Source organism: Argentina anserina, chromosome 3, assembly GCF_933775445.1.
Source record: "Argentina anserina chromosome 3, drPotAnse1.1, whole genome shotgun sequence".
NCBI lineage: Eukaryota > Viridiplantae > Streptophyta > Magnoliopsida > Rosales > Rosaceae > Argentina > Argentina anserina.
This window is the reverse complement of record NC_065874.1, coordinates 1,174,610-1,199,259: the sequence shown is the minus strand read 5'-3', so window position 1 is coordinate 1,199,259 and position 24,650 is coordinate 1,174,610. Positions and strand designations below refer to the sequence as shown.

At 39.4% G+C, this 24,650-nt stretch overlaps 8 protein-coding genes across 11 annotated transcripts; 6 read left to right on the top strand and 2 right to left on the bottom strand.

Moving 5' to 3' along the window:
• Window positions 1-1,470: 1,470 nt before the first annotated feature.
• Window positions 1,471-6,003, top strand: LOC126785788 (tyrosyl-DNA phosphodiesterase 1). Its single transcript, XM_050511431.1, has 16 exons — window positions 1,471-1,524; window positions 1,615-1,800; window positions 1,902-2,153; window positions 2,254-2,418; window positions 2,583-2,643; window positions 2,821-2,897; window positions 2,998-3,255; window positions 3,478-3,567; window positions 3,695-3,829; window positions 4,050-4,199; window positions 4,650-4,753; window positions 4,847-4,900; window positions 5,024-5,114; window positions 5,331-5,405; window positions 5,508-5,658; window positions 5,742-6,003. Exons 1-16 carry the CDS (start codon window positions 1,510-1,512, stop codon window positions 5,843-5,845), a joined length of 1,968 nt encoding a protein of 655 aa, XP_050367388.1. The 5' UTR covers window positions 1,471-1,509; the 3' UTR covers window positions 5,846-6,003.
• Window positions 6,004-6,452: 449 nt separating this feature from the next.
• Window positions 6,453-7,265, top strand: LOC126785798 (ubiquitin domain-containing protein 7SL RNA2-like). The gene has a single exon (XM_050511447.1). The coding sequence runs from the start codon at window positions 6,453-6,455 to the stop codon at window positions 7,263-7,265; it is 813 nt and encodes a 270-aa protein (XP_050367404.1).
• Window positions 7,266-10,159: 2,894 nt separating this feature from the next.
• LOC126785792 (polyubiquitin) lies at window positions 10,160-12,362 on the top strand. 3 transcript variants are annotated; one of them, XM_050511439.1, is made up of 3 exons: window positions 10,160-10,296; window positions 11,003-11,506; window positions 11,963-12,362. In XM_050511439.1, exons 2-3 carry the CDS (start codon window positions 11,003-11,005, stop codon window positions 12,146-12,148), a joined length of 690 nt encoding a protein of 229 aa, XP_050367396.1. In that variant the 5' UTR covers window positions 10,160-10,296; the 3' UTR covers window positions 12,149-12,362. The 3 variants fall into 3 exon arrangements, with proteins under 3 accessions (XP_050367396.1, XP_050367395.1, XP_050367394.1); XM_050511438.1 differs by having other exon boundaries at window positions 11,735-12,362; XM_050511437.1 differs by having other exon boundaries at window positions 11,003-12,362.
• A 1,066-nt stretch (window positions 12,363-13,428) lies between these two features.
• Window positions 13,429-14,983, bottom strand: LOC126785806 (uncharacterized). The gene is made up of 4 exons (XM_050511460.1): window positions 14,845-14,983; window positions 14,582-14,699; window positions 13,699-13,799; window positions 13,429-13,607 (listed from the first exon to the last, which is right to left on the bottom strand). Exons 1-4 carry the CDS (start codon window positions 14,858-14,860, stop codon window positions 13,543-13,545), a joined length of 300 nt encoding a protein of 99 aa, XP_050367417.1. The 5' UTR covers window positions 14,861-14,983; the 3' UTR covers window positions 13,429-13,542.
• Window positions 14,984-15,562: 579 nt separating this feature from the next.
• LOC126785796 (probable xyloglucan endotransglucosylase/hydrolase protein 8) lies at window positions 15,563-17,250 on the bottom strand. Its single transcript, XM_050511444.1, has 4 exons — window positions 16,943-17,250; window positions 16,754-16,854; window positions 16,409-16,611; window positions 15,563-16,065 (listed from the first exon to the last, which is right to left on the bottom strand). The coding sequence occupies exons 1-4, from the start codon at window positions 17,133-17,135 to the stop codon at window positions 15,663-15,665; spliced, it is 900 nt and encodes a 299-aa protein (XP_050367401.1). The 5' UTR covers window positions 17,136-17,250; the 3' UTR covers window positions 15,563-15,662.
• Window positions 17,251-19,124: 1,874 nt separating this feature from the next.
• Window positions 19,125-20,864, top strand: LOC126785791 (pentatricopeptide repeat-containing protein At4g21170). 2 transcript variants are annotated; one of them, XM_050511436.1, is made up of 2 exons: window positions 19,125-19,538; window positions 19,659-20,864. In XM_050511436.1, the coding sequence occupies exons 1-2, from the start codon at window positions 19,136-19,138 to the stop codon at window positions 20,840-20,842; spliced, it is 1,587 nt and encodes a 528-aa protein (XP_050367393.1). In that variant the 5' UTR covers window positions 19,125-19,135; the 3' UTR covers window positions 20,843-20,864. The 2 variants fall into 2 exon arrangements, with proteins under 2 accessions (XP_050367393.1, XP_050367392.1); XM_050511435.1 differs by having other exon boundaries at window positions 19,125-20,864.
• A 17-nt stretch (window positions 20,865-20,881) lies between these two features.
• Window positions 20,882-22,270, top strand: LOC126785793 (probable dolichyl-diphosphooligosaccharide--protein glycosyltransferase subunit 3). The gene has a single exon (XM_050511440.1). It carries the CDS (start codon window positions 20,915-20,917, stop codon window positions 22,037-22,039), a length of 1,125 nt encoding a protein of 374 aa, XP_050367397.1. The 5' UTR covers window positions 20,882-20,914; the 3' UTR covers window positions 22,040-22,270.
• Window positions 22,271-23,797: 1,527 nt separating this feature from the next.
• Window positions 23,798-24,422, top strand: LOC126785805 (nuclear transport factor 2B-like). Its single transcript, XM_050511459.1, has 2 exons — window positions 23,798-24,147; window positions 24,227-24,422. The coding sequence occupies exons 1-2, from the start codon at window positions 23,845-23,847 to the stop codon at window positions 24,299-24,301; spliced, it is 378 nt and encodes a 125-aa protein (XP_050367416.1). The 5' UTR covers window positions 23,798-23,844; the 3' UTR covers window positions 24,302-24,422.
• Window positions 24,423-24,650: the final 228 nt, after the last annotated feature.

Below are 24,650 nucleotides of genomic sequence, written 5' to 3'. Positions count from 1 at the left end.
AGCAAGGATAAAGTTTAATTTTGACCGAATTTCTTTAGAAAACCCTGCAATCTAACAACTCCACTATAAGAAAAGAAATGAGATAAAGAGAGTGAAGTTGGTATGAATACAAGGTTAAATACTTCTATGAGTTCCGTCTTGGTATAAATAGTTTAAATACAATCTTAAGGATGTGAGCACGGAAGGAGCAAACTCGGAACTTCTAGGGTTAAACTATCACGAAAACATTAAAGTTAACTTCCATGGATAAACCGGAGATAAACGTCTTGTTATCACAATCAACACCCGCAACACATCAAACTTAATTCAGACACAGATGTGTTTGAAACTGGTTTGTATACGGAGGTACTATAGCATCACTTATGTTTGACTGCTGATGCAATCTCCGGAATGAGGGTGCGAGAAGCCACCATCTGAGCGACCTACTATTTTACATGGACGGAAGAGTAGACATATCACATTAGTTCTTAGATCTTCTGAAAGATAACATAAAACTTTAACAATTAGTTAATAATCTACAAACTTGGAGTTAAGTATAGTAAGTTATTTCAAACTTCAAACAGTTCATAACATACTGGTTAGAGAAATTTTATATACATTTCATTAACCTCTTAATATACATCCGTTATATACATTTCATTTTATATACACCCGTTATCAAGAGATTATGGGAGTGTATATAAAGTTTCTCTATTGTGATTGTATATGGAGAAGTTTTAAATACACACCCATAATTACTTAATACATATCCATATCTTTTTAAGTTTTAAATCAAATTTCTTAGATATGGAAAATGACCAAAATATACCCATAATTAAGAAAATATAAATATTACAATCTTAAAATTTTCAGAAACTAATAATGTGAGAAATGAAATAAGTTTCTACAAAGAAATAAATCATATCAATTCATTCCTTTATTTCTTTCTTAAAAATTAATAATTTCCAATTTAGAATGTCAAACCAATGTAATTTATGTTAAGACATTATGATTTTTCTCATTTCAATGTAATTGTTCTTCTAAAAAAAAATCGACTATGAAGATGAAAAATAAATAAAGTTCATCAAACAAGATGAAGAATGCATTTATCGTTTTTCATGGTTGAGAATTTGAAGAACAGGTATATGTAAGAATTTTTAAATAATCAATATTTATGGATTACTACAAAAATTAGTATATACTAATTATATGAAATATTTTCAAAAACATTATGAAATGATAAAACACCTTGAGTTAATGGTATTTTAAGCACTTTGGGTTGTGTATTTAGTATAAAATTAGAATGAGAATTAAAATTAGTGACGTATTGAGTAGTGAATATGTAATATAAATTATGTATTAAGTATTTAGTGGAGTGTATTTAAAATTTCTCAAATACATAATATTGAAAAAAAAAACAATCTTCCATGAGTTCCATCTCATACAAAAGAAAAGAAAATACAAAAATTCTGTCTCTCACTTGCACCGAATCAAAATTTCCATTCTTCTCATGCAGCCAAGCATTCAATAATGGCTGACCTCTTGGTCTCTCCCTCCTCCTCCCTAATCCTCTCACTACTCAAATTCGACCCCTTTTTTGCCTAACCAAACGCTTCTTCTCTTCCTTCTCTGCAGGTAGGACACTTGGTTCCCTTAAGCCACCACGTCCAAGAAGACGCCTCAATCCCCAAAATACCCCTCTCCCGTGGCCGCAACTCCATCGGCCGCAACTCCGCTCCTTCTCTCACCGACAAGTGCCTCAGCCGCAACCACCTCTCCCTCACCGCCGCTGCGGACGACGCCTCCGCCGATCTTGTCGTGGTAAAATTACTAAACTAACCTCACTCCTTCAGTGCTTCATTTCTTGGCTAGTCTGTTAAAAAATAGTGATTAAAGATTGAGAATTGAATGATTGATCGTAGGAGGGGAGCAATCCGGTAGTGGTGACTAGTGGAAATGATAGGAGGAAATTGTATCATAAAGAAAGCGTGACTATTCGAGACGGCGATGTTATAGAGCTGATTCCAGGGAAGTATCTGTTTCAGTATAGGAAATTTACTCGTAATAGTTACAAGAAGTGTTCAAATGGTGAAGAGAAGGCTGAGGAGTCCAATCGAAAACGGTTACTTGAGTCTGAATGTGGAGAGAATGGTTCGAATTCGAAACGGTTTAAGGTGTTATTCTTATTTGATGTTAATGTAGTTTGGTGTGAGATTGAGGTTTGGTGATATAATTGGAAATGTGACATGCTTGATTCTTGTTGTATGTTGAAAGGGTGAGGTGGAAGGGGAGGGTGATGATGGTGGGAGTCGTGAGGAGGCGATGAGGCATTTTCGTGTCCCTAATGATAAGTTAGCGCAGACGTTTCGGCTTTTGAATGTGCAAGGACTGCCCTTGTGGGCGAATACTTCGTGTGTTTCTATAAAGGATGTTATTCAGGTCATGATCGCAGCTTGTTCAGTTTATTTGAGCTTCTAAGTCACGTCCATTGTGTAATAGCTTATCCATTTAGAACTTAACATGCACATGCGTTCTGTATAAAATTGACTAGCAATTTTTGGTTTTGGATTGGAGGTTGATTACTTAATTTTTGCTTTCTGTAGGGAGATATCCTCTTTGCTGTACTTTCCAATTACATGGTAGACCTTGATTGGCTGATACCTGGTATGCTGATCTGTTCACTTTGATTCTATTTGTGTTGCCTGTCGCAATGTATACTACTTTCATGTACCATGTATAAGCTATTTGGATGGTTTTTATATAGTTGTATGTTTGCATTCTTCACCAGTGTTCTGAATTTTGTCTCTCTCTCTTTTTTTTTTTTCTCTTCACTGGATCTAGCTTGTCCAGCGGTTGCAAAAATCCCACATGTATTGGTTGTTCATGGTGAGGGTGATGGTACGCTGGATTATATGAAGGTTCGTTTTAGCTTTACCTTGTTGATTCTGTCTATAACATGCTTTGATACTTTGTTTGTTTGCCAGGCACATGGGTTTAATGCATACTTTTCTGTTGTAGAGAAAGAAACCTGCAAATTGGATTCTACACAAACCACCATTGCCTATTTCATTTGGGACACACCATTCGAAAGCCATGCTTCTTGTATATCCTCGAGGGGTGAGAGTAATAGTACATACAGCGAACTTGATATTTGTTGATTGGAACAACAAAAGTCAAGGTTTGTGGATGCAAGATTTTCCATGGAAAGATCAAAGTAACCCAAGCAAAGGTTGTGGATTTGAAAATGACTTGATTGACTATCTTAGTGCACTGAAGGTATACCAATACAAACTTGACTTTATCTATCAATCCTGTATCAGTGCCACCAAGTTGTCTTCTGCGGAATGTAAAATGAAAATCTAGACTTGCAATTGCATCTGGCCTTGTGCTCCGTGAGCATGAATTGCTATAGTTTTGAAATGGATTCTCCTAGATTTTGAATGAGGCTACTTCAAATTGAATCTGATATTTTTTGTTTTCTATGTTGAATGTCAACAGTGGCCCGAGTTTTCTGTTAATTTGCCTACCCTGGGAGCCTTCAATATCAATCCTGGATTTTTCAGGAAATTCAATTACAGCAGTGCAGCAGTGTGTTTTCTATTCCCTGTATCTCTTAATTTAATTTCTTATTTGCATGTGTAACTGGGCTATATAAAATGATGTTTGATTTCTGGTTGAAGTTGGTACATCTTTCGAATATATATGTAATCTTCAGGTGAGGTTAATTGCATCTGTCCCTGGATATCATACCGGTAATAACGTGAAAAAGTGGGGACATATGAAACTACGTACTGTTCTCCAGGAATGTACATTTGATAAAGAGTTTCGGAAATCTCCACTTGCTTATCAGGTATGGTTACACAACTTCTTGACTCATGTAGTGTGCCTGCAATAGTTGATGAATATCAATGCTGAGTGCTTATTTTGATCTTGCAATAGTTTGCGTGAGTTAAAAGTTATGCTGTGGACGGCTTTGCATATGGTTATATTAATGAGACATAATAGAAATAGTACTGAAGCATATCCCATTTGATGAAACCATTACTTATATTGTGTCCTGCGTATTTCAGTTCTCCTCCCTAGGTTCTTTGGATGAGAAATGGATGGCTGAGCTTGCATATTCAATGTCATCAGGTTCTTCGGATGATAAAACTCCACTTGGTCTTGGGGAGCCACGTATAATATGGCCCACAGTAGAAGATGTCAGATGCTCTATAGAGGTACGATCAAGTATGTTATTGATTTGTTCTTTTGAGAACCTCTAAAGTAGACCTCACTTTCCAATCTACGGTATCTTCCAGAAGGCATCCAGGTGTCATAGACCTCATGTAGTGGCTGGTGGGTCAACTGGTCAAGGTTTTATATGTCAAGTGTTTTATAAGTTATTTGAAGGCTCCAATGCTGGATATACAATGACATAATTCTATAGAACAGTGATTAAGAATTAGTCCTGGTATGTTATTTTTATGAGAAGAAACAAATATAGGTCTGAATATGTTCTAAATCCTGAGATGCTAATATGCAGTGTTTTCTAGATGGAGTGATTTGTTGCATAATCTTGCTGTAAATTAGCTTTTGTATTCTGCTTCTTGGTTCATAACCAAAGCTGATATGTGAGTACTGGTTTGCTTTTTTTTTTTTTTTTTTTTGCTTCTTCCACTATTTGCCAGGGTTACGCTGCTGGAAATGCTGTTCCAAGTCCAGTAAAGAATGTGGAGAAAGATTTTCTGAAGAAGTACTGGGCAAGATGGAAGGCAAGCCACACTGGTCGCTGGTATGTCTTCTGTTTCTTGTGGCATCTTACACTCTGAATGTTTGGTTAGGAACTCCATATGATTACACTGACACCTCTGCCTCTTGATTTCAGCCGTGCAATGCCACATATTAAGACATTCACTCGATACAATGGTCAGAAACTTGCGTAAGAGTTCATTCTTGACCTAGTGGTCCTGTCACTTCTTTGTTTTTGGGAAGTACTGCATTTCCTGCATAAACTCATGCTAATTTTTAGCATACACTTTGAACTCGTACAATTTCCCAACAGATGGTTTTTGCTAACATCAGCAAATCTTAGCAAAGCTGCATGGGGGGCCCTCCAGAAGAATAATTCTCAATTCATGATTCGTTCTTATGAGGTAGGCATATCAGAAATATATAAACTAGAAGCTCAGATGAATATTAGTAAATGCTATAAAAAAATGAGACATTTCTCGATCTCAGATTATTTTAAGTTCATTTAGACTGGACAGGCATATGTTGAATACATTTTCCCGTATATTACATGTATCACCCTGGTATCCTTGCTCCTTCCGAGCTTTGAGAATGTGTATATTGACCTTGTATCATTACAGCTGGGGGTGCTGTTTCTACCATATAAGACACGAAGTTCTGGTTTTTCTTGTACCAGTAATGGGTCTCCATTTGAGGTAATAGCTCGACCCTTGCCACTTTTCATACCATTGTAGATAATTTAAAGAAGAATATTGCAGAAAATAACACTAGAAGTATCTAATTCACTTGATTTCCAGGATAAATCAGAAAGGCTGGATAATTCGGAATCAAGGAGAAACAAACTAGTGACTCTGAACTGGCAAGGGAACAGGAACACGGATTCATCGTCCGATGTAGTCACATTGCCTGTACCTTATGAACTCCCTCCTCAACCGTACACTACCCAAGGTTGATCAGTTGCTCTTCTTAAATCAGTAAATAATGCATCCCCATTCTTCATATTAATGTTACATCAATTCATTTCTCATCAGATGTTCCTTGGGCATGGGATCGGCGATACACCAAGAAAGATGTATATGGTCAAGTTTGGCCGCGGCAAGTTCAGCTGTATGCAGCAGCTCTTCAAGACTCTTGAGATCTCTTGTACATTTAGCATGTCATCGGCTTATTTCCCTCTCAATTGTGTTAATTGAGCTGCCATGGAAGAAACCTCCGATGCATGTAACGTGTACATGTTTCACAATTTAGGATATCCCGATTGTTTAACACTTACGTTTTACACTATTGATCTTATCCCGATTGTTCCAATACACTTCATTTTGTGCCAGTGGATATTCCAGAATCCAGACCATCCTTAGAACCATGCTACACAAGTATAGCATTCTAAAAAAAAAAAAAAGCTACACAAGTATAGATAATGGCATTGTCAAATTTAGGCACACGTTCTGAACTTAATTTAAAAAGGGGAGAAAGATAAATGAAGAACATAATTATCAATAAATTTGAAATTATTTGTTACAATCTAAATCCACAACGGTAACAATAATCAAATAATACAGCCTGGAATTCCGTAAGACCAAGACGGATAACGTTCTTTGATTTTTTCCAAGTGTGAATCCACTCAATCCAGAATTTAAACCCTCATGAATATGCAAGATAATATCGGATACAGTTATCCAGAAATTGTTTTTTGAATATATAAATTATACATGAATAAGCAGAATGATTGACCTCAGAACAAAATGGATGTGACATTTGAGCCTCAGAGAGGAAGGGCCTCCTTCTCCATTGAAGTTGGTTACTTCGACACTGTCCTGGAGATCAAAGAAAAGGTTCAGAAATACCAAGGAATACCCGCTTCGCAGCAAACCCTAGTCTTGAATGGCAAGGTCCTCCACGACGAACACGACGTTAACTACTGTGAAATCCTAGACCAATCCAAAATCCAGCTCATTATCAACTCCGAATCCGATAAACAAACTAGCAATGCCAAGATGGAAGACTTATCCCCGCCGAAGAAGGTACAGCTCAACGTGAAGACGCCAACGTCCAAAATGCATGTCCCCGTAGAAATGGACCTGAACGACACTGTGTCCAAGTTGAAGGAGAAGATTCAAGGCGTGGAGCCTATTCCTCTCAGCCGTTTGGTGCTGCATTGCTCTGGTAACGAATTACAGGATCACCGATCATTGCGTGAATGTGAGATTTCCGACAATGCAGAGATCGAGGTGAGCTTGAGGCCATCCCCTACAGCTTCAGCTGCCGGCGCAATGGCGGTGTCCCCCGGGTCAAAAAGCAAATTGAAGCTGATGGTCCTGCCCAAATGCGGCACTAAAAAGATTCCGGTGGAGGTGAATGCATCGGATAATGTAGGGGAGCTGAGGAAGGAGCTGCAGAAGTTGCACCAGAGGTTACATTTCCATCTGCCGCAAGAGAGTTACTTCTTCATCTATAAGCAGAATGTGATGGACGATGACAAGTCGTTTAGATGGCACCATGTCGGGCAGGGTGATACTATTGAAATTTTCAATGGGAGCGTTACCGGTGGATCTTAGAAGAATAGAATTAACATGTCGTTCTTGTCTTTGAATTTCTTTTGTATACAAGTAGTCAACATGAAATTCTTTTTATTTTTTGTTGCTTAGAGCCTTAGATTGGGAATAACAAAGACTGATATTTAGATGCTATATATACATGACTTGATCTTCTCAAACTGTTTATTTTTCGATTCCATTTTATCGATTACAAAAAAAAGGGATTCCTGACCGAGCCAAACAACAATTGTGCTCTTCACCTATGCTGGCAGCAAAGACCCTTGAACTGGGGAACAATCCATATTGCTCGGGGGATGTACATCGCTCTGGGATTTAGAGGGTAGTGTTGTCTGGTAGATCTGTCTGCTAAATTGAAGATACCCATACCTGGTGAAAAAGTGTGTAAGGTATCATTAGTGTAGTAAATGGAGTTGGGTTTGCAATTATGAAATGGCGAAGCTGAAATGGAGAATGAATGATTATCTCCCAAAAACAAAGCATCATCTCCGATGCCTTCTACCTCAATCTGCTTCACGATGGATCCATCATCCTCGTTGAATACCAACTTGTACACCACGAAACATTTAGTAAACATATCATCGTATTTTCTTGGTACCGGTCTAGCAAACCTTCGAACATGCAGCAAATCTCCACTGGTTGATTCAACAAGATATGCCATATCTGCGCTGTACCAATTATGATACGAATAGTTGTTATATATAGTTGTACGAGGTGGTCCAAGTACCTGATTTCTTAATTTTGGCGGCCGTGAAGGGTCATTACTGCTCTTGACATCCAGTGACACAAAATTTCCCCCCTTTTGAACTGCGTAGATATGATTCTTGTAAAAATTTACATCAAAGAACCCCCAGTCTCCGTGATATAAGTCCCACTCTTCTGTCCTGCCTTAATGAAAGCCAACCGGCGGCAACGAAGATCATAGATAGCCGCAACCACGTAATTATCCGGATTCAAACAAGGGTTGCCGGACAAGATAACCTTTACTACTCAATTGGGTGATACTCGTAATAGGAGGGGATGAAATCCAAGCGAGGCAAAATAATAGGCAGCACAGTCTTGAAAGGATCATAAGAGTTAGGACGAAATTTTCATCTGTTGTGGCCAACCAATCATGGCTTGAGCTGCTGCACCTCCTATCATACGGCACTGGTAGTTGAACATTTGTGTAGTGTTTTCCTTCAGGAACGCTATATACCATTCGCTTTGTTCGGCTAAGAAAGGGCACCATGAGCATGGGAAGTACTTTACACCAGCGCTGGGTTGCGAGGTTATACTCTTCCGAAACAGACTGCCATTGCTTGCAGACGACAACCAAACGAACATGATCAACGACCTCCAGCAACTTATCCAGAATGAGATAGAGAATATGGTCAGGAAGACTTGCCCATTCTGATACTGATGAGCTACTCTTGTTGTTCCTACAATGCTGCTTATTAGACCTAAAACGAACAAATGATTTGTTCTTAGCTAGCAGTGAACGTACAATATGCATCATAGACTCTACAAATTGAAAGCACGCAGAGATCAAAAGACAAAGGAATCAAAATATCAATGGACAAAAAATGATAGCATGAAAGATGTGAAGATGAATGTATACTCTGTAAAACATACGAACTTATCCGGAGGGACCTCAAATGCCAAACATCGCTTATTCTTATTCATGATGTTATTCCGGTGGATCTCAAGCACGCACGGAGCTTCGGTTTTTGACGCTGGTACGTACAGGGATTGTTATACCTTACTAGTGAACGAACAGTAGTAGAATTCAGAAACTAGTGAACTGAATGAATACCTGAGTCAGATGATCGAACAATAACCAAAAACAAAAGAATCAAAAGATGAATCTTAAGGTCAAAGAAGAAAAGACAGTACATAGATTAATTTACCCTGTTTCTACTATATTCGTCGTTATGCCTCCTTTCCTTTTCTGAGGGTTTCCGGCATATTTCTGTAGATATACTTCTCCATTTGTAATTGCTAGGGTTTGATAAAGCCAAACTACAAGCAGAATGAGATGAGAAGGACAACGACGAGTCGTTTAGATGGCACCATGTCGGGCAGGGCTGTAGAGGCCTAATATTACTTTTCTTACGTTTATCTTATTGTATACAAAAGTACGCAACCTGAACCAAGCCAACCAACTTGGATCGAGAATAACCAATACTACAATTTAGACGATAATCGTTTAAGTATTGCCATTGGCTAAAGACCTAGTCACATTACAAAACTTCTTTTATATAACAGCCCACTTGAAATATATAATCCGCCCTTCTGTGTTTGCTATTTTTTTTTTAAATATTTGTGCTCATTGTTTGAGAAAATAGTATCGAAAACAATGTCATTGACGTCCAAATTAACATATTGTTCATATTGTTACACGTCGAAATATGTCTTTCATTTTCATTTTTCTATTCTCCAATCCAAAACCAGGTCCCTTGATTTGGCAAATAGCGAGTAATGTTCATAGCTTATATACATCGAAAATTATTCCATCCAATCTATGAATATTCACTTGTTATTAAAATTAATGATGTGACATAATATGAACCATAATTTGAGTTAAATATAAAAAAATTTGATTGACTCTGTTGTGCCTTAGCAAATATGAGGTGAACCTCCATATATACATAAAATAACAATACAAACCAAACTCAAGAACTAAAATAAGAAAAAGAAAATATAAAATAAAAATTCTAAAGAAAAAAGAAATGTAGACGCCGTAAGGGCCCCGTTATCCACCCACTAACGCAATGATATGACTCATATGTGGCCATCTTTTTCCTCTCCACACCTTGATATTATCTCCCCGAAAACGACTAGATACCAAACCTTGCCGTCTAACCCGGGTCACCCTCATCCCCGCCATACACGCGTCCCCAAATCATTGGCTCCTCCTTGTCACGACTCGTCGTTTGCGTGACGGACTCTCCCTTCTCTTCTCCTATATAAACAAGCCCTCGCCTCCTCTTGTTCTTCGTACCTAGACTTGTCTCGTTTAATCCTCTCGAATTCTTCAACAACCTTTCTCAAGGTAACGTCGCCTCTCCTTCGTCTTTGATTTGATTTCGGTTTTGATTTCATAGATCTGTGAATTGTATATGTGAATTTTATGCATGTTAGGGTTTGGACAGAAATTGTTGAAATCTTGATGGATTTGATTCGATTTAGGGTTTTTTGTTGAGTTTGTTGCTATAGATTTGTGATCGGTTGTATAGATCTGTTGTATAGATCTGTTGGAACTTGTAATTGTTTGATGAATTGATGAACAGCGTTGGTGGATCTTGTGATTAATCGATTGGATCATATTGAAATCTGTATTAGGTTTACCGTTGACTCTATGTTGAATTATGAGTTGCAGGATTTTATATTTGGATAGATCTTCATGTTATTTGGTCATTTAAGTAAAATTTTGATCTTGAGTTGACGTAGAAATTTTGGAAGCTTTTTCTGTATCTGATTTTGATGGATTTAAAGTTTGTTTCTAAAAGTTCAGTAAAATTTTGCTCTAGATTTGACCTAGTGATGTTGTAATCAGTTGGTTTGGTATGAATTAGGATTTTATTGTTCTTCTATAATAAAGAAAGAGAAGCTCTTTATACTTGAATTAAATTTTTGTTTGACGGTGATGTTGTCTTCTATGATATTTAGGCTCGTATGATGTAGATATATGCACGTAGGTTATTGTTTATGAATTTCGATTATGGAATGGATGTCTTATGTTATGATGTATCTTGCAGATGCAAATTTTCGTGAAAACTCTCACTGGCAAGACCATCACTTTGGAGGTGGAGTCTTCTGACACCATTGACAATGTGAAGGCCAAGATCCAGGATAAGGAGGGAATTCCCCCAGACCAGCAGCGTCTGATCTTTGCCGGCAAGCAGCTTGAGGATGGCCGAACTCTTGCTGACTACAACATTCAGAAGGAGTCCACCCTCCATTTGGTGCTTCGTCTGCGTGGTGGTATGCAGATCTTTGTCAAGACCTTGACCGGAAAGACCATCACCTTGGAGGTGGAGAGCTCTGACACCATTGACAATGTGAAGGCCAAGATCCAGGATAAGGAGGGAATCCCACCAGACCAGCAGAGGCTTATCTTTGCCGGCAAGCAGCTTGAGGATGGCCGCACCCTGGCAGACTACAACATCCAGAAGGAATCCACCCTCCACTTGGTGCTCCGTCTCCGTGGTGGTATGCAGATCTTTGTCAAGACCTTGACCGGCAAGACCATCACCTTGGAGGTGGAGTCTTCTGACACCATCGACAATGTCAAGGCCAAGATCCAAGATAAGGAGGGAATCCCACCAGACCAGCAGAGGCTTATCTTTGCCGGCAAGCAGCTTGAGGATGGCCGTACCCTGGCAGACTACAACATCCAGAAGGAGTCCACCCTCCACTTGGTGCTCCGTCTCCGTGGTGGTATGCAGATCTTTGTCAAGACCTTGACTGGCAAGACCATCACCTTGGAGGTGGAGTCTTCTGACACCATCGACAATGTCAAGGCCAAGATCCAGGACAAGGAGGGAATTCCACCAGACCAGCAGAGGCTTATCTTTGCCGGAAAGCAGCTTGAGGATGGCCGTACCCTGGCAGACTACAACATCCAGAAGGAATCCACCCTCCACTTGGTGCTTCGTCTCCGTGGTGGTATGCAAATCTTTGTCAAGACCCTTACCGGCAAGACCATCACCTTGGAGGTTGAGAGCTCTGACACCATTGACAATGTGAAGGCCAAGATCCAGGATAAGGAGGGTATCCCCCCAGACCAGCAGCGTCTGATCTTTGCCGGTAAGCAGCTTGAGGATGGACGTACCCTTGCGGACTACAATATCCAGAAGGAGTCTACCCTTCACCTTGTCCTCCGTCTTCGTGGTGGTTTCTGAAGTGTGCTGATGGTTTCAAAGCAGCAGCAGCAGTGATGATCCTTGATTTTCATGATTTCAATGTTTTTACTTTGATGGTACTTTAATTGCTTCCTTGCTGAGGCAAAGTATTTTAGTTTCATGTCTGGTATCTGCCTCCATGTTGAGGTTCTTGGACAAGTTTAATTTTCTATGGTACTCTGGTTTTTATAATAAATTTGGATCTTCTGTTAAAGTGATTTGGCTTATATTTCTGTTTAGTTGATTGCTTGATGCGAAAGTTGATGTTTCGATTTGATTATGGAGTTTGCTGGTGTGGTCTTGACTTGAGTTTTGCTTTGTTTTAAGCTTATGTCTCGGATGCTTGTTGTGCTGTCCGGTACCAATGCTTTGGTTTTGCTTTTTGTCATCGAAGCTCTCGCAAATTAGTGCTGGAGTGGTCGGAATGCCTAAGCTCTCCCCAGTTTTACTTTGATGGGGCTCAAGTCTTAGATTGGCCTTGTTGCAATTTTAAAAGATAAGTTTAGACTTTAGATAAGTCGCTGTCGCCCTTCTCAAGTTTCCATACCTTAAACGGATATTCATGCCGGATCAAACCTCTGAACCAACTTTGTTGTATCGGATGATCCATGGTGTTAAACCATCTCGAAACAGAAATCTCAAACAACAATATTGCATTTACCATCAGAATCCACAAACATTTGTATAGCTCTTTTCTTCTGGTAAAGGTCGGGCAAAACGTTTTGGTTGATTACAATGCCACTGAGGAAACATCTCCCCGGAGTTTTTGCCTTCAGCGTCTCTGGGATGTTTGGCTACCTGTTTTCTCATGATGCCCTATTTGGTAACGTTATAGCTCATGCGTGTATGAGACCCTGTCGCTCTTCTCAAATATCCTGAACCTAAACTACATTACTCAGACCGAAGCCATGGACCTAAACTTATAGCCACAATAATGGAATTTATACGTTGGATTGCCATTAAGCCATCAAATTCTAGCAACGTTGCTAGACATTGTTACAAGTCACCCAAATCTAACAACACTACAAATCTAACAAGAGTCACCAAAATCTAGCAACACTTCAAACACCTTTTCTCTCAACACACTTGTTACTTGTAGATGTTGTCTTCATCTAAAATTGGCCAATGGTCAGGCATGATCGCACATGCGATAAACCATAGCAAACTTTAATATTACATATATTCATAGACCTTAACATAGCATTTAGTTGATATCAATGATCAAAGATTACTTTCAATCTAAATGGTCAAAGATTACTTTCATGTTTCAACACGGTACATGTCATAACTGATGGTTACATTAAATTCTGAATAACATATGCCAGTGCCATATCAAATAGACAACTCGGCTATGAATCATGGTGCATACAGAGTCAACCAACATATTGTTTGTATTATACATTGCTTTGTTTATAAACCTTGGTGTCGAGTACTTGTTTACCGCACATTGCACAAACTCCTGCACAAAACAAATCACATAGATCAGGCTTTCCTGCATTACTCAAATCTGAAAAACCAAAGCCAACTAGATTAGGAAACAAAACAACTACCTTTTGAGTAAGCACAGGTGTGACAGTATTTTCCTTCTTGGTGTACTTGCTGCTTGCAAATAATGCACTTGGTATTTCCAGTAGTTCCATACGGACTCCACCTAAAAGCATTATATCCAGTTACAAAAAAGATTAGTAATGTATCAATAATACACACTAAATAAACAATATGCATTGCAAAGAATAGTCATAATGGATAGCTTAAATCGTTAACTACACACACGTATAAGAAATGATAAACCTCATCAACTGATCAGAGACATAACCCACTAAATGACTTAGCTTGTTAGCTACTATGCTTATGTATCTTTGTGAAAGCAGCCTTTGTCCTCCACACAATATGCAAAATACCTCAATCTCATAACCTACCCAGCATATAACACCTATCTGTTATTCAATCTTCTCTGTAAAACTAGCCTAAGAACTCGATCGATATAGCAAAAACATTCTACTACACTTGCAAATACTTTAAATCTCACAACCCAGTTGGCAATTTGGCATATAGCATCTATATGTTACTCATAACTCTCTGTATTAGCTAGTCTAAGAACTTGATCGGAGGTCTACTTTACAAACCTAATAAAAACTTCACAACAATGTAACATATAATATACTCTACTATAAGAACTCTGATTGCAGCCTACATTCCAGCAATACAAACTTGGTGACAAACCGAAAACCAAAAGAACCAAAATCACTGATAGCAATTCGATCGAAACAGAGTTCAATCAAACCACACAACAATCTATTATCTTAAAGCTCTACAGTTGCAAACACAAAGCAAGAGACTACCTGTTATTGATCAATTTCCCAATAATTCTAGTTCTAGTATTTAAGCAAAGAAACCAAATCGAATTAAAGTAATAGAAGGTAAAAAGGGAACCTTTTCTTCTTGGATAAAAGCTTATTCTCGTTGATTTTCCGGCCGCCGCCTTCGGTGGTGTTACTGGCACCCTCCTTCCACTTGTCCGGCACTATAACCTTCGCAAGCTTCTTCTCGCCTATTCAATTAATCACTGATTAAATCGAATCACAATATCGATAGGAAAATCAAGAACATCATTATCGGAATTCAATCTCTAATTTTTTCGAGAAAAAGACAACAACTTTGCAGAGAATACGATCATGAAATACGAGGGTACTTACACTTTTCGCACACCATTGTTTGTTGTTGGCCTTCGGATTGGAATTTTGAAACTGAAGAAAGAAACCCTAATTTGACAATTTGGGGATTTTGGGAGTCGTCTACTGGGGCGGTTCAACTCACCGTTTTGAGGCTTTGGCGATCTGATAAAAGGTCTCCGTGGTTTTATTTGACTAAATACCCTCCTTATTGCGGTAAATAACAATTTGTGCCGACATTTTAATTTCCTTTTTATATATAAGATATAATTCAAAAATCATATTTAGACACATGAATGATGAAACTTGATTAGGCTAATTACGCACCCCGTCACTCTTTTAAATTCTGGACGAGGATATCTTGTGTTATCAAGATTTCATTTCATCGAGTTTGAATTGTGGTAGAGATCCGGATGGAATGAGCCAACTTTGTCAAGTTCGGAAAAAAATAAAAACAACTAAAATATACACGACTAATAACTTATAGAAGTGCCTATTGACATCGTCCACCTAAATGATATATGAATGATGCTTGAAAAAGGCTTCAAACACAGCTTTTCACGACCATAATGGTGGTGGAGGATAGTGCAAATTACTTAAGTTTTTTTTTATACTTATATTTCGATCACGATTGTGTTTCAACCGTTTTGTGAATTTCTTTATAGAGTTTAAACTTGCTCTCCTATAAACTTTGAAGCATCTGACAAAACTGAGGAGAGATTAGTGTTTTTATTGAACAAAATCAATTTAATAAATTAATAAGAGATACCATAAACAAAACAAAAAATGGCATACATATACACATCTTAGTCTATCCCCATACTCGAAACTCTACCACAACATCATTCCCATGGACTCAATGAACACTCAACTGGCAATGTTGGGAACCTCTCCGAATCCTGGCAATAATCATAAATAACAAGGTTTCTTTGCACCCAAGCAAAGTCCTTCTTCTGAGAATCTGAAAGGTGCCAAGCATCATATTGATCCCACCAGCTCTCTGTTGTAGTGGACACACATTTGGGGTATGGATCTTCCCACTGGCACGCATCAACATTGAAGTCCTTGTAGGAAGATACAAATGGTGATTTTTTCCAGTCTGTCTTCTCAAGTCCACCTCTCGTCGCCCATTCATCGGCGTTCCATATGCTCGAGAACAAATACATGGGCTTCTCGTTGGGGAAGAAGTTGTTTGCTTCACCATTGTTCTTAAACACCCTTATAGGAACTTTGTCCACAAAAAAACTGTAGGGCAAATCCAATACACGGCTGTGTTAATTCTACATTTCGCGTACTATATCTTTGCTACTTTCCTAAGGTTATGAAGCAAGATGCTCAATAAAATGCACAAGTGTACTTATAGAAATGTACTATATGTTTTCATCAGTATGCAAAATAAGAGCCTACAGTTCATAGATTTATGGTACTGATACATAGTAGAAGTTGCAGAACCACAAAACCAGGAGCATGTGACTGTGACAGACACATTACATCTCTTTGGGACTAGCAACATGTGACACATATCTGGATGATATAGACGGATCACTCATTATAAAAGAGAAGCTTCCTAAGGGCAAGAGAGACTTACAGAATCTGATGATTGTTCCAAAGAATTGAATAGGTATGATAATCCTCAGTAGGGTCAAACCAAAGGCTATGCCTCATCTCACGGTTCCCAGTTCCATTCTTGTAAACATTTGTCTGAATCAAATATGGCTGCCCAGTCCTATTCCCCAAGAACTCAAAATCGAGCTCATCTCTTGTTGGCCCTGCTCCATTTTCTGTACACATCTGCAGCAACCATTTTTAACAGTTTCAAAGACTTAAATTTTATACCATAAAAACTTTAACAAGCAAGTTCAAAATTGTACAAACACTGACATAGGAGTATGATTTACTTCCATAAATGAAGTTAAAAAAATATGAGACTTACATAATAAGCTGTCACTACACCAGCAGAGTCACCACCAACCAACTTGAGCTTCATGCTGAACCAACCAAATCTGTAACTCTGCTTCGTTTGGAAGCCGCAACCTATTCAATAAGAGCTACTTGATTCAGCAGTGAAAATGACAACACTAATTTCCAGAAATGATACATTCAAAGTTTCAGTCCTTCTTACCTGTATTGTTGTCGAGCGAGAGGTACCAGATCTCCCCATCTGCAGAGGTTTTGAAATGCTCTTCAGACCACATTATCTCGAAATTGTCTTCGAAAGAAGTTGATGGTGCGGCTGAAGAACAATAAGCTGCAGCCATGAAAACTGCAATGTAAAGAAGACCAGCTGCCATCGGAGAAGATGCTCTTCTTTCCATTTTGGACGCAGACAATTAGTCTGAGATTTGGAGCTTCCTTCAGCACGATCTTCTCAGGACGAAGAAGAGCGGTGCATTAATAAATGATGGTCACAATTTGAAAATGACTTGGAGAAAAGGCTATAACAGGAAACCAAAGTATTCACATTTGCTTGTCTCCTTAATCATTGCATATGACTTATGAATGACAAAGGCTGAAGCCCCCAAAAATGACCACAACTTATTTAACTTGAGAGAAAAACTAGAAGAGAATGCACATGCCAGGCTGCTATCCAATGGTGTTTGGCAATTGGGAGAATGAAAAATTAATGTGGGACCATGTGCTACATATATGAACATGATGGAATGTGATTGATCATTCAATAATCGAAAGCTCATAGATCTAACACAACTGGATTTGGCTGTCGGTAAATGCAGCTATTATGCAGTAGGCCTCTACTGTCCTTTTACTTCTACCATGGGTAACTATGCTCCGGAGCACTGTAGAATACTAGAGCTTTCTTCTCTGTAAAATTGGTACCAAATCGAATAGCAAAAAGTATTCTCGGACCAAATCGATGTCAAAAGAGCAAGAAGGATAAAAAGGGAGCTGAAAATCCTGAAATCTACTTTGATCAATAAAACAAGAGAAAGCGCCCTAAAAAGCTTAAGATTTCTCCATTAGTATCTTTCCCACACTACTTAGGGATTCTTTTTCTGTCGGTTTCATTTGTTTTCTTGAGAAATGACACAGTACATCACATTAGACAAGATTATTTAGTGGAAATGGTGTAAGTTTTTCCCCAATTAGAGGTTGCTTTCTTGGTAATAAACATGACCAACATGCTTAAACACCATAACCAATAAAGAAGAAAGGATATGGTACAAGCCTGCAATGAATATGATAAACAATACTGTCTCTCTGGTGTTTCAGTATACCAGAAACGACTTGGAAAGTAAAAAACACTCATGTGGAAAATCAAGCAAGAAGTTTAATAATGAACAATGTTAGATTTGATTAAAACCTTGAAACATTGACTTGGATGAATTCACATGCTAGGTCAGGAAGTGATAGGGAGGCCACCACCAATGGAATGGAGGAGATTATAATTAAGGGAGTGACTATGAAACAAAGAATAGCTAACAATAAGATTATTGGTGATCAAAAAGTAGCTATTTGCTTGTTTATCAGCAAATGTGCCTAAATATTTTGGCTTCATTGGCTAAATATAAGAGGTAGAAAGTACCTTGTTGAGTCTCTTCTGCTAATAATGGAGTTGGGATTATGTGGGTCTGCATCATTTTCCTCATATCATGAAAGGCTCAGACGAGCTTTTTCTCTATCTCTTGCTGGTATGTGTGTTTTGCTATCTTACTCAAAAGTGCACATATGTGCATTTGGGCGAATTGAAGTCAGACCATCCTGTAGCTCGCTTTCCTTGTCTGAATGAAATGTCACATTTTCTTTGAACAAACTCATGGAACATCTTGTCTCATACCCTAACAATAAAATCAAAACATATCAAGTAAACATGATTTCAATCAATGTTACTTGAATTTATCTGATTGTGTTTGGAACAATGCCAAGTGCCCAAAATGAAAAAAAGTGTATGGAACAAGACATAGTTATCTTCTTATTTTAAGAATTACCGTAACTTCATTGAGACAATTCATCAAACACATTATCTTCACGCATATAATAAAAATCGCGAAAACCATAAAATCATCTAGCAAACTGTTGGATCGCATTGAAAGCATATATTAGAGTGGGCTCAAGTGTTGTCACTCTCTGAATTAATACTACTTAGTCTCATGTAAAACTGTTCTTCACCTCTGTTCTGCAGCATGGGCAGCTGTTGAAGAAAAGGTTCATAATTCAGGCCTGGGCTTACATTGTACTCAACTCCAACCCAACCCAAAAGTGTTACTTTTAAAGCTCAGAGCCCAAATGTTCTTTCTTCCCAACTCTTTTGCACCAAAAAACAATAGCAGCAGAACAGAGCTGCCACTTCAAACACCAAATGCTTCCTCTTCTTCTCCACAAAGCTTATTCCACAACTTCCAGTACTTCTCTAACTTGGAGAACCCAACTCAAACAAGCTCACTTAGCCTCCCAAATATCTTCGATCCTCTTACAGAGACGCAACTGGGTTCCACTCCTCCAAAACCTCAACCTCCCCAAACTAAACCCTCCTCTCTTTCTCCAAATCCTCCACAAAACCCAGCAAAACCCGCAACTCTCTTTGGATTTCTTCAACTGGGCCAAGTTCCATTTACGTTTCGAACCAGACCTCAAGTCCCACTGCCAAATCATCCAGCTCTCACTCGGGTCTGGCCTCACCCGACCCGTCAAACCCATCTTGGATACACTAATCCAGACACATCATGTTTCCAAGGTTGTACAGTCCATGGTTCAGGTTACAGGTACAGATTCTCTATCCAATGTGTTAAGTTTTGTGCTTGGTTGCTATGCAAAAAAGGGTTTGGTTAAAGAATGCTTAGAAGTTTATAGAGAAATGAGTGTTCTTGGTTGTGTGCCTACAGTTTTAGCCTGCAATGCATTGCTTAATACAATGAGGCTAGAAAATGAGACTAGATTGGGTTGGGGTTTCTATGGGGCTATGATCAGAAATGGGATTATATCAAACCAGTTTACATGGTCTCTGGTTGCTCAATTTCTTTGTAAAGATGGGAAATTTGAAAGAATAGTTAAGCTTTTGGATTCTGGTGTTTGTGATTCTATGTTTTATAGTCTTCTTGTGGATGGTTATAGCAAAAGTGGGAATTTTGAAGCTGCATTTTGCTACTTGGATAAAATGAGTGTTGGGAAATTGGACCCTGGTTTTAGTACTTATAGTTCTGTTCTCGATGGAGCATGTAAACATGGGAATGTGGAAGTGGTTGAAAGAGTAATGCGGATTATGCTAGAGAAGAAGTTGCTTTCGAAGAGTCCTGTAACGGATTATAATTCGATTGTTAAAAAGCTTTGTGATTTGAACAAAATTTATGCAGCCGAAATGTTTTTTAAGAAAGCATGTGAGGAGAAAATTGAACTGCAAATTGCTACTTATGGATGTATGCTGCAGTCACTGACTACAGAAATGAGAATAGTGGAAGCTATTTGGGTGTATCGGCTGATTTGTGAGAGGGGTATTGTGGTGGACGATAATAGTTATAATGCATTTGCTAATGTTCTTTGCAAGAAAGTGCAATTTGAGGAGGGTTTCGAGTTGTTAATGGATGTTATAAGAAGAGGGTTTAGTCCCTGTGCATCAGAGTTGTCTGGATTTATATCATTTCTTTGCGGCAGGCGTAGATGGAGAGAAGCAGAAGATGTGTTGAACTCAGTTCTAGACAAAGGACTACTACCGGATCTGACTTCTTGTTCCTCACTAGTACGGCATTACTGCTCCACAAGACGGATTAATTCAGCTACGGCACTGCACAGTAAGATGGAAAAGCTGAACGGCAGTTTGGATGCGACAACTTACAATGTACTTCTTGGCGGGCTTTTTGCAGCAAGGAGAGTTGAAGAAGCAGTGAGAGTGTTCGATTACATGAGAAGCCGCAACTTGATGAGCAGTGAAAGCTTTACGATCATGATTCGTGGGCTTTGTCAAGTAAAGGAGCTGCGAAAGGCCATGAAAATTCATGATGAGATGTTAAAGCTGGGACTTAAGCCCCCTGTAGCCACTTATAGAAGGCTGATACATGGATTCAGGCCTTGATATATAAAAGCAGTGGAAAAAACTTCACAATCCAAATTTGAGTGATAAAAGAAACTATTGAAGAAAAACGACATGTCGTACGGGTTACCAAAAAGTCAACAGTCAACACTCAAAAATCCAAGTCTTCTTCTTCTTCCTCACAAAATCAGAAACCCTAAGATTTCCTCATCTGCAAAAATGAGGAGAACAATGTCTCCAATTCCCAAACTACCCCTCCTCCTCCTCCTTTGCAGCCTCCTCTCTCTCGCCGCCGCCGATTCGGACCTCGTCTCGGAGCTCCAATCGCTCCAATCCCGATCCCCCTCCGGCGTGATCCGCCTCACGGACCACACCGTCGCCCGCTTCCTCACCTCCGCCGCCGCCGCCCGCCGCCCCTACTCCCTCCTCATCTTTTTCGACGCCGCCAAGCTCCATGATAAGCCGGAGCTCCACCTCTCCGACCTCCGCCGCGAGTTCACCCTCGTCGCCGCCTCCTTCATCTCCAACAACGCCGCCTCCTCCAAGCTGTTCTTCGCCGACATCGAATTCCAAGACTCCCAAGCCTCCTTCGCCCAGTTCGGCGTCAACTCCCTGCCCCACATCCGCCTCGTCGGGCCGGCCCACAGCCCGAAAGACTCCGTCCAGATGGAGCAGGGCGACTTCTCCCGACTCGCCGAGTCAATGTCCGAGTTCATCGAGTCCAAGACAAAGCTCACCGTCGGACCGATCCACCGGCCGCCGATGTTCTCCCGCAACCAGATCATCCTCGCGGTCATGGCCTTCCTGATCTGGACTCCGTTCATCGTGAAGAAGATCCTCACCGGAAAAACACTTGTTCATGATCCCAGGGTTTGGCTCAGCGGCGCCGTTTTCGTCTACTTCTTCAGTGTTAGTGGTGCAATGCACAACATTATCAGGAAGATGCCGATGTTCTTGGCCGACCGGAACGATCCGAACAAGCTGATCTTCTTTTACCAGGGCTCAGGAATGCAGCTAGGAACAGAGGGGTTCGCCATTGGATTCTTGTACACCATTGTCGGGCTGCTGCTGGCATTTTCGACTAGGGTGCTTGTGAGAGTGAGGAATTTGAATGTGCAGCGTGTTGTTATGCTCGCGGCGCTGGTGGTGTCGTTTTGGGCTGTGAAGAAGGTGGTGTATTTGGATAACTGGAAGACAGGGTATGGGATACATGCTTTCTGGCCTACGAGCTGGAAATGAGCTCGGTGAGGACTCACTGAATGTGGTTCTATACGAAAAGGTGACTTGCGTTTATGGTTTTAGACTTTGAGAATGAATTCGGAACATTTTGATATGTTATAATGCTGTCTTTGGCGGCCTGCAGGGTTTACATTATGTTTAAATACTTAAGAACTATGTGTTACTACTTACTTAGAAACTATGTGTTACTAGACTTTATGATTTTGGTAACATGCTTTGCGGTTTATGATGCTGGTTATGTGCTCTGTCTGTTTATTTATGTCGTCTTAGGCTCTGAGTAGCTCTCAAAGTTATATGCTTTCTGGTGTTAGCTTATCAGTATGTGTAAATGAGTATGCCTTGCACACTGTTGTTTCTTCTCTGTATGACCGATGTTTTACTACTCGTTTCATGAGGGCTGCTTGGTTCATGGTCAGATGCTTATAATTTTGACCCCGGACTAGTGGAATGTAGTCTACTTATGCTAGCTTTTGGTTTTGTGTGCTTGAATACAATACCATTCAGTTAAATCATGATAGGAAGTACTGGAATTCATACATGTTCATTGAAACAAATTGTAGCTATAGGGTTTAAGAAAGCATAAAGTTTATGAGGCTGTGGGTGGTTTTATACCAATGCAAAGGGAACCATTGACAAAGATACTTCAGTCCATATGAAAGACAGTTGGAGGAGAGGAACTCCCAGCTTGAGAGGCTTTAGATTAGCCAGTGACATGATTTATAGTTTCAAGATTTCTTTTAGCAATGTTGACTGTATTCCTGCCTATGTTTTGGAATCTGACTATTGGAACTTGTTTGGGAATTTGCTGGCCCTTTCTGGTAGCGAAGTTGGGGGTAGAGCTAGTCACCTAGCATTGCCTAGCTAGTAACTAACTTCGCGAAGAAATTGTACCTTCAGTGTGTGGAAGGTCTATTTCTTGTATTCTGCGCCTTTGGTCTCGAGCAGTGTCACACTTCTGGGTGCTCGAGTATGCTTAGTGTTGGGTGCATGCTCGCATATCTAGCACATTATTTTGCTGTTTCACTATCTCGCCTTGCCGTTCGTTTGTTGTGTATATGTACTAGTGTTTATAGTATCTTCTGGGAATTGAAGATATCTTTTATATGCTCTGATGTCCAGGCATTTAGTTCGATTTACTACCACAAGCTAGTTACATAGATGAGAGTTGACTCCATATTATAGCTGGGAACATTTCTAAATAAGTTCATTTACCTGTAGGATGGGGAACGAGCCGATTCGCCTTTGAAATTTATGGCAACCCCAGTAGGCAAGCCAAACTAACATGACAAATTCCCGTCCTATTTACACCTACATTTGAATAAAATCAGGCATATGATATGTAGTTTATTAGAAGAAATATGGGGTCTTGTAATGTTTATTCTAAGTACTTTCTATATATACGCACATTCGTTGTTTTTTGTTAATATGGAGTTAACTTAGTGCAGATGGTAAAGAAAAGCTTTCTCTGTGCGAAAGAATGGTCGTTCAGGAAAGTATAAGATGCCATACTTTCGGCACAATCTAAAGCTCCACAAGACGTAGAAATACAGCAGTGTTGATTCCCCATTTCAAATCGTCCAATTTAGTGATTTACCCTACTATCCCTGAGTATCGCCAATTTGCAACCCTTTTGCAGCTACAAAGCTTAAGGTTCAAGGGCTTGATTGTCATCTAATACTAATTAAGAGGCGTCCTAGTGACATGTTATGCACTTTTTCGGCAGTTCCATCTTCCTTATCTTCCAGTTGTGAGTGCTTCTGAGGCGAAGAAGCAGATCAAACAGAGAAGGAGCTGTGCTAGAAGAAATGGAAGAACAAGTTGATATGGTGGGAAGGGCATTTGTGGATCATTATTACCTTCTTTTCGACAGTAATAGAGCTTCCCTTTCTACTCTATATCAACCAACCTCTATGTTGAGCTTTGAGGGCCAAAAAATTTTCGGGGCTGAGGATATAGCTGCAAAGCTTAATCAGTTACCTTTCGATCAATGCAAGCATCTGATCAGCACTATCGATTCTCAGCCATCATCGACATCCGGTGGCATTGTGGTCTTTGTCAGCGGCAGCCTCCAATTACCGGGGGAAGAACACCTCCTCAGATTTAGCCAGGTTATAATTTGCATGACTCTTTACAGTTACTATTGTACACAACATGTGTTTACATTAAAATGATGTTGTACTCTTGCAGATGTTCCACTTGATTCCAACTCCACAAGGAAGCTTTTTTGTCCAGAATGATATATTTCGTCTGAATTATGGTTAAAATTTGTTCAAACTCTACCATTGGATTTCTGCAACTTACTGCTTAAATGTTATTGTCGTTACTCACAAATGAAGGAATAAATGTGTTCGACAAAGATATGGAAACATTTCATTCTATGCCTTCCTATAATATAGCTGATTTTTATCTGTTATACTATTAATCAGCTCATAATCCAGAACAGGAACATATTTGTCAATACAATGGAAGCTTTTAAGCCAAATATATTATTTCTATGAGAGACTTTGCCAATGAACCATTCGTTTGCTGATCACAATCACATTCGATGTCGGCATCAGTATATTTTTATGGGATATCAATGACGAAATAACTTATCACAGAAGTAACCAAA

Coding starts and splice junctions, on each gene's coding strand:
- LOC126785788 (XM_050511431.1), top strand. Junction 2,419..2,582: donor CTATAAAGGATGTTATTCAG/GTCATGATCGCA, acceptor TGCTTTCTGTAG/GGAGATATCCTCTTTGCTGT. Junction 4,200..4,649: donor ATGTCAGATGCTCTATAGAG/GTACGATCAAGT, acceptor ACTATTTGCCAG/GGTTACGCTGCTGGAAATGC.
- LOC126785798 (XM_050511447.1), top strand. CDS start 6,453: ATGGATGTGACATTTGAGCCTCAGAGAGGAAGGGCCTCCTTCTCCATT.
- LOC126785792 (XM_050511437.1), top strand. CDS start 11,003: ATGCAAATTTTCGTGAAAACTCTCACTGGCAAGACCATCACTTTGGAG.
- LOC126785806 (XM_050511460.1), bottom strand. Junction 13,800..14,581: donor CTTTTATCCAAGAAGAAAAG/GTTCCCTTTTTA, acceptor TAATGCTTTTAG/GTGGAGTCCGTATGGAACTA. Junction 13,608..13,698: donor CACCTGTGCTTACTCAAAAG/GTAGTTGTTTTG, acceptor TGTTTTGTGCAG/GAGTTTGTGCAATGTGCGGT.
- LOC126785796 (XM_050511444.1), bottom strand. CDS start 17,135: ATGGAAAGAAGAGCATCTTCTCCGATGGCAGCTGGTCTTCTTTACATT. Junction 16,855..16,942: donor CTCGCTCGACAACAATACAG/GTAAGAAGGACT, acceptor CTTATTGAATAG/GTTGCGGCTTCCAAACGAAG. Junction 16,612..16,753: donor GTGTAGTGACAGCTTATTAT/GTAAGTCTCATA, acceptor TGGTTGCTGCAG/ATGTGTACAGAAAATGGAGC.
- LOC126785791 (XM_050511435.1), top strand. CDS start 19,136: ATGCTTCCTCTTCTTCTCCACAAAGCTTATTCCACAACTTCCAGTACT.
- LOC126785793 (XM_050511440.1), top strand. CDS start 20,915: ATGTCGTACGGGTTACCAAAAAGTCAACAGTCAACACTCAAAAATCCA.
- LOC126785805 (XM_050511459.1), top strand. CDS start 23,845: ATGGAAGAACAAGTTGATATGGTGGGAAGGGCATTTGTGGATCATTAT. Junction 24,148..24,226: donor ACCTCCTCAGATTTAGCCAG/GTTATAATTTGC, acceptor GTACTCTTGCAG/ATGTTCCACTTGATTCCAAC.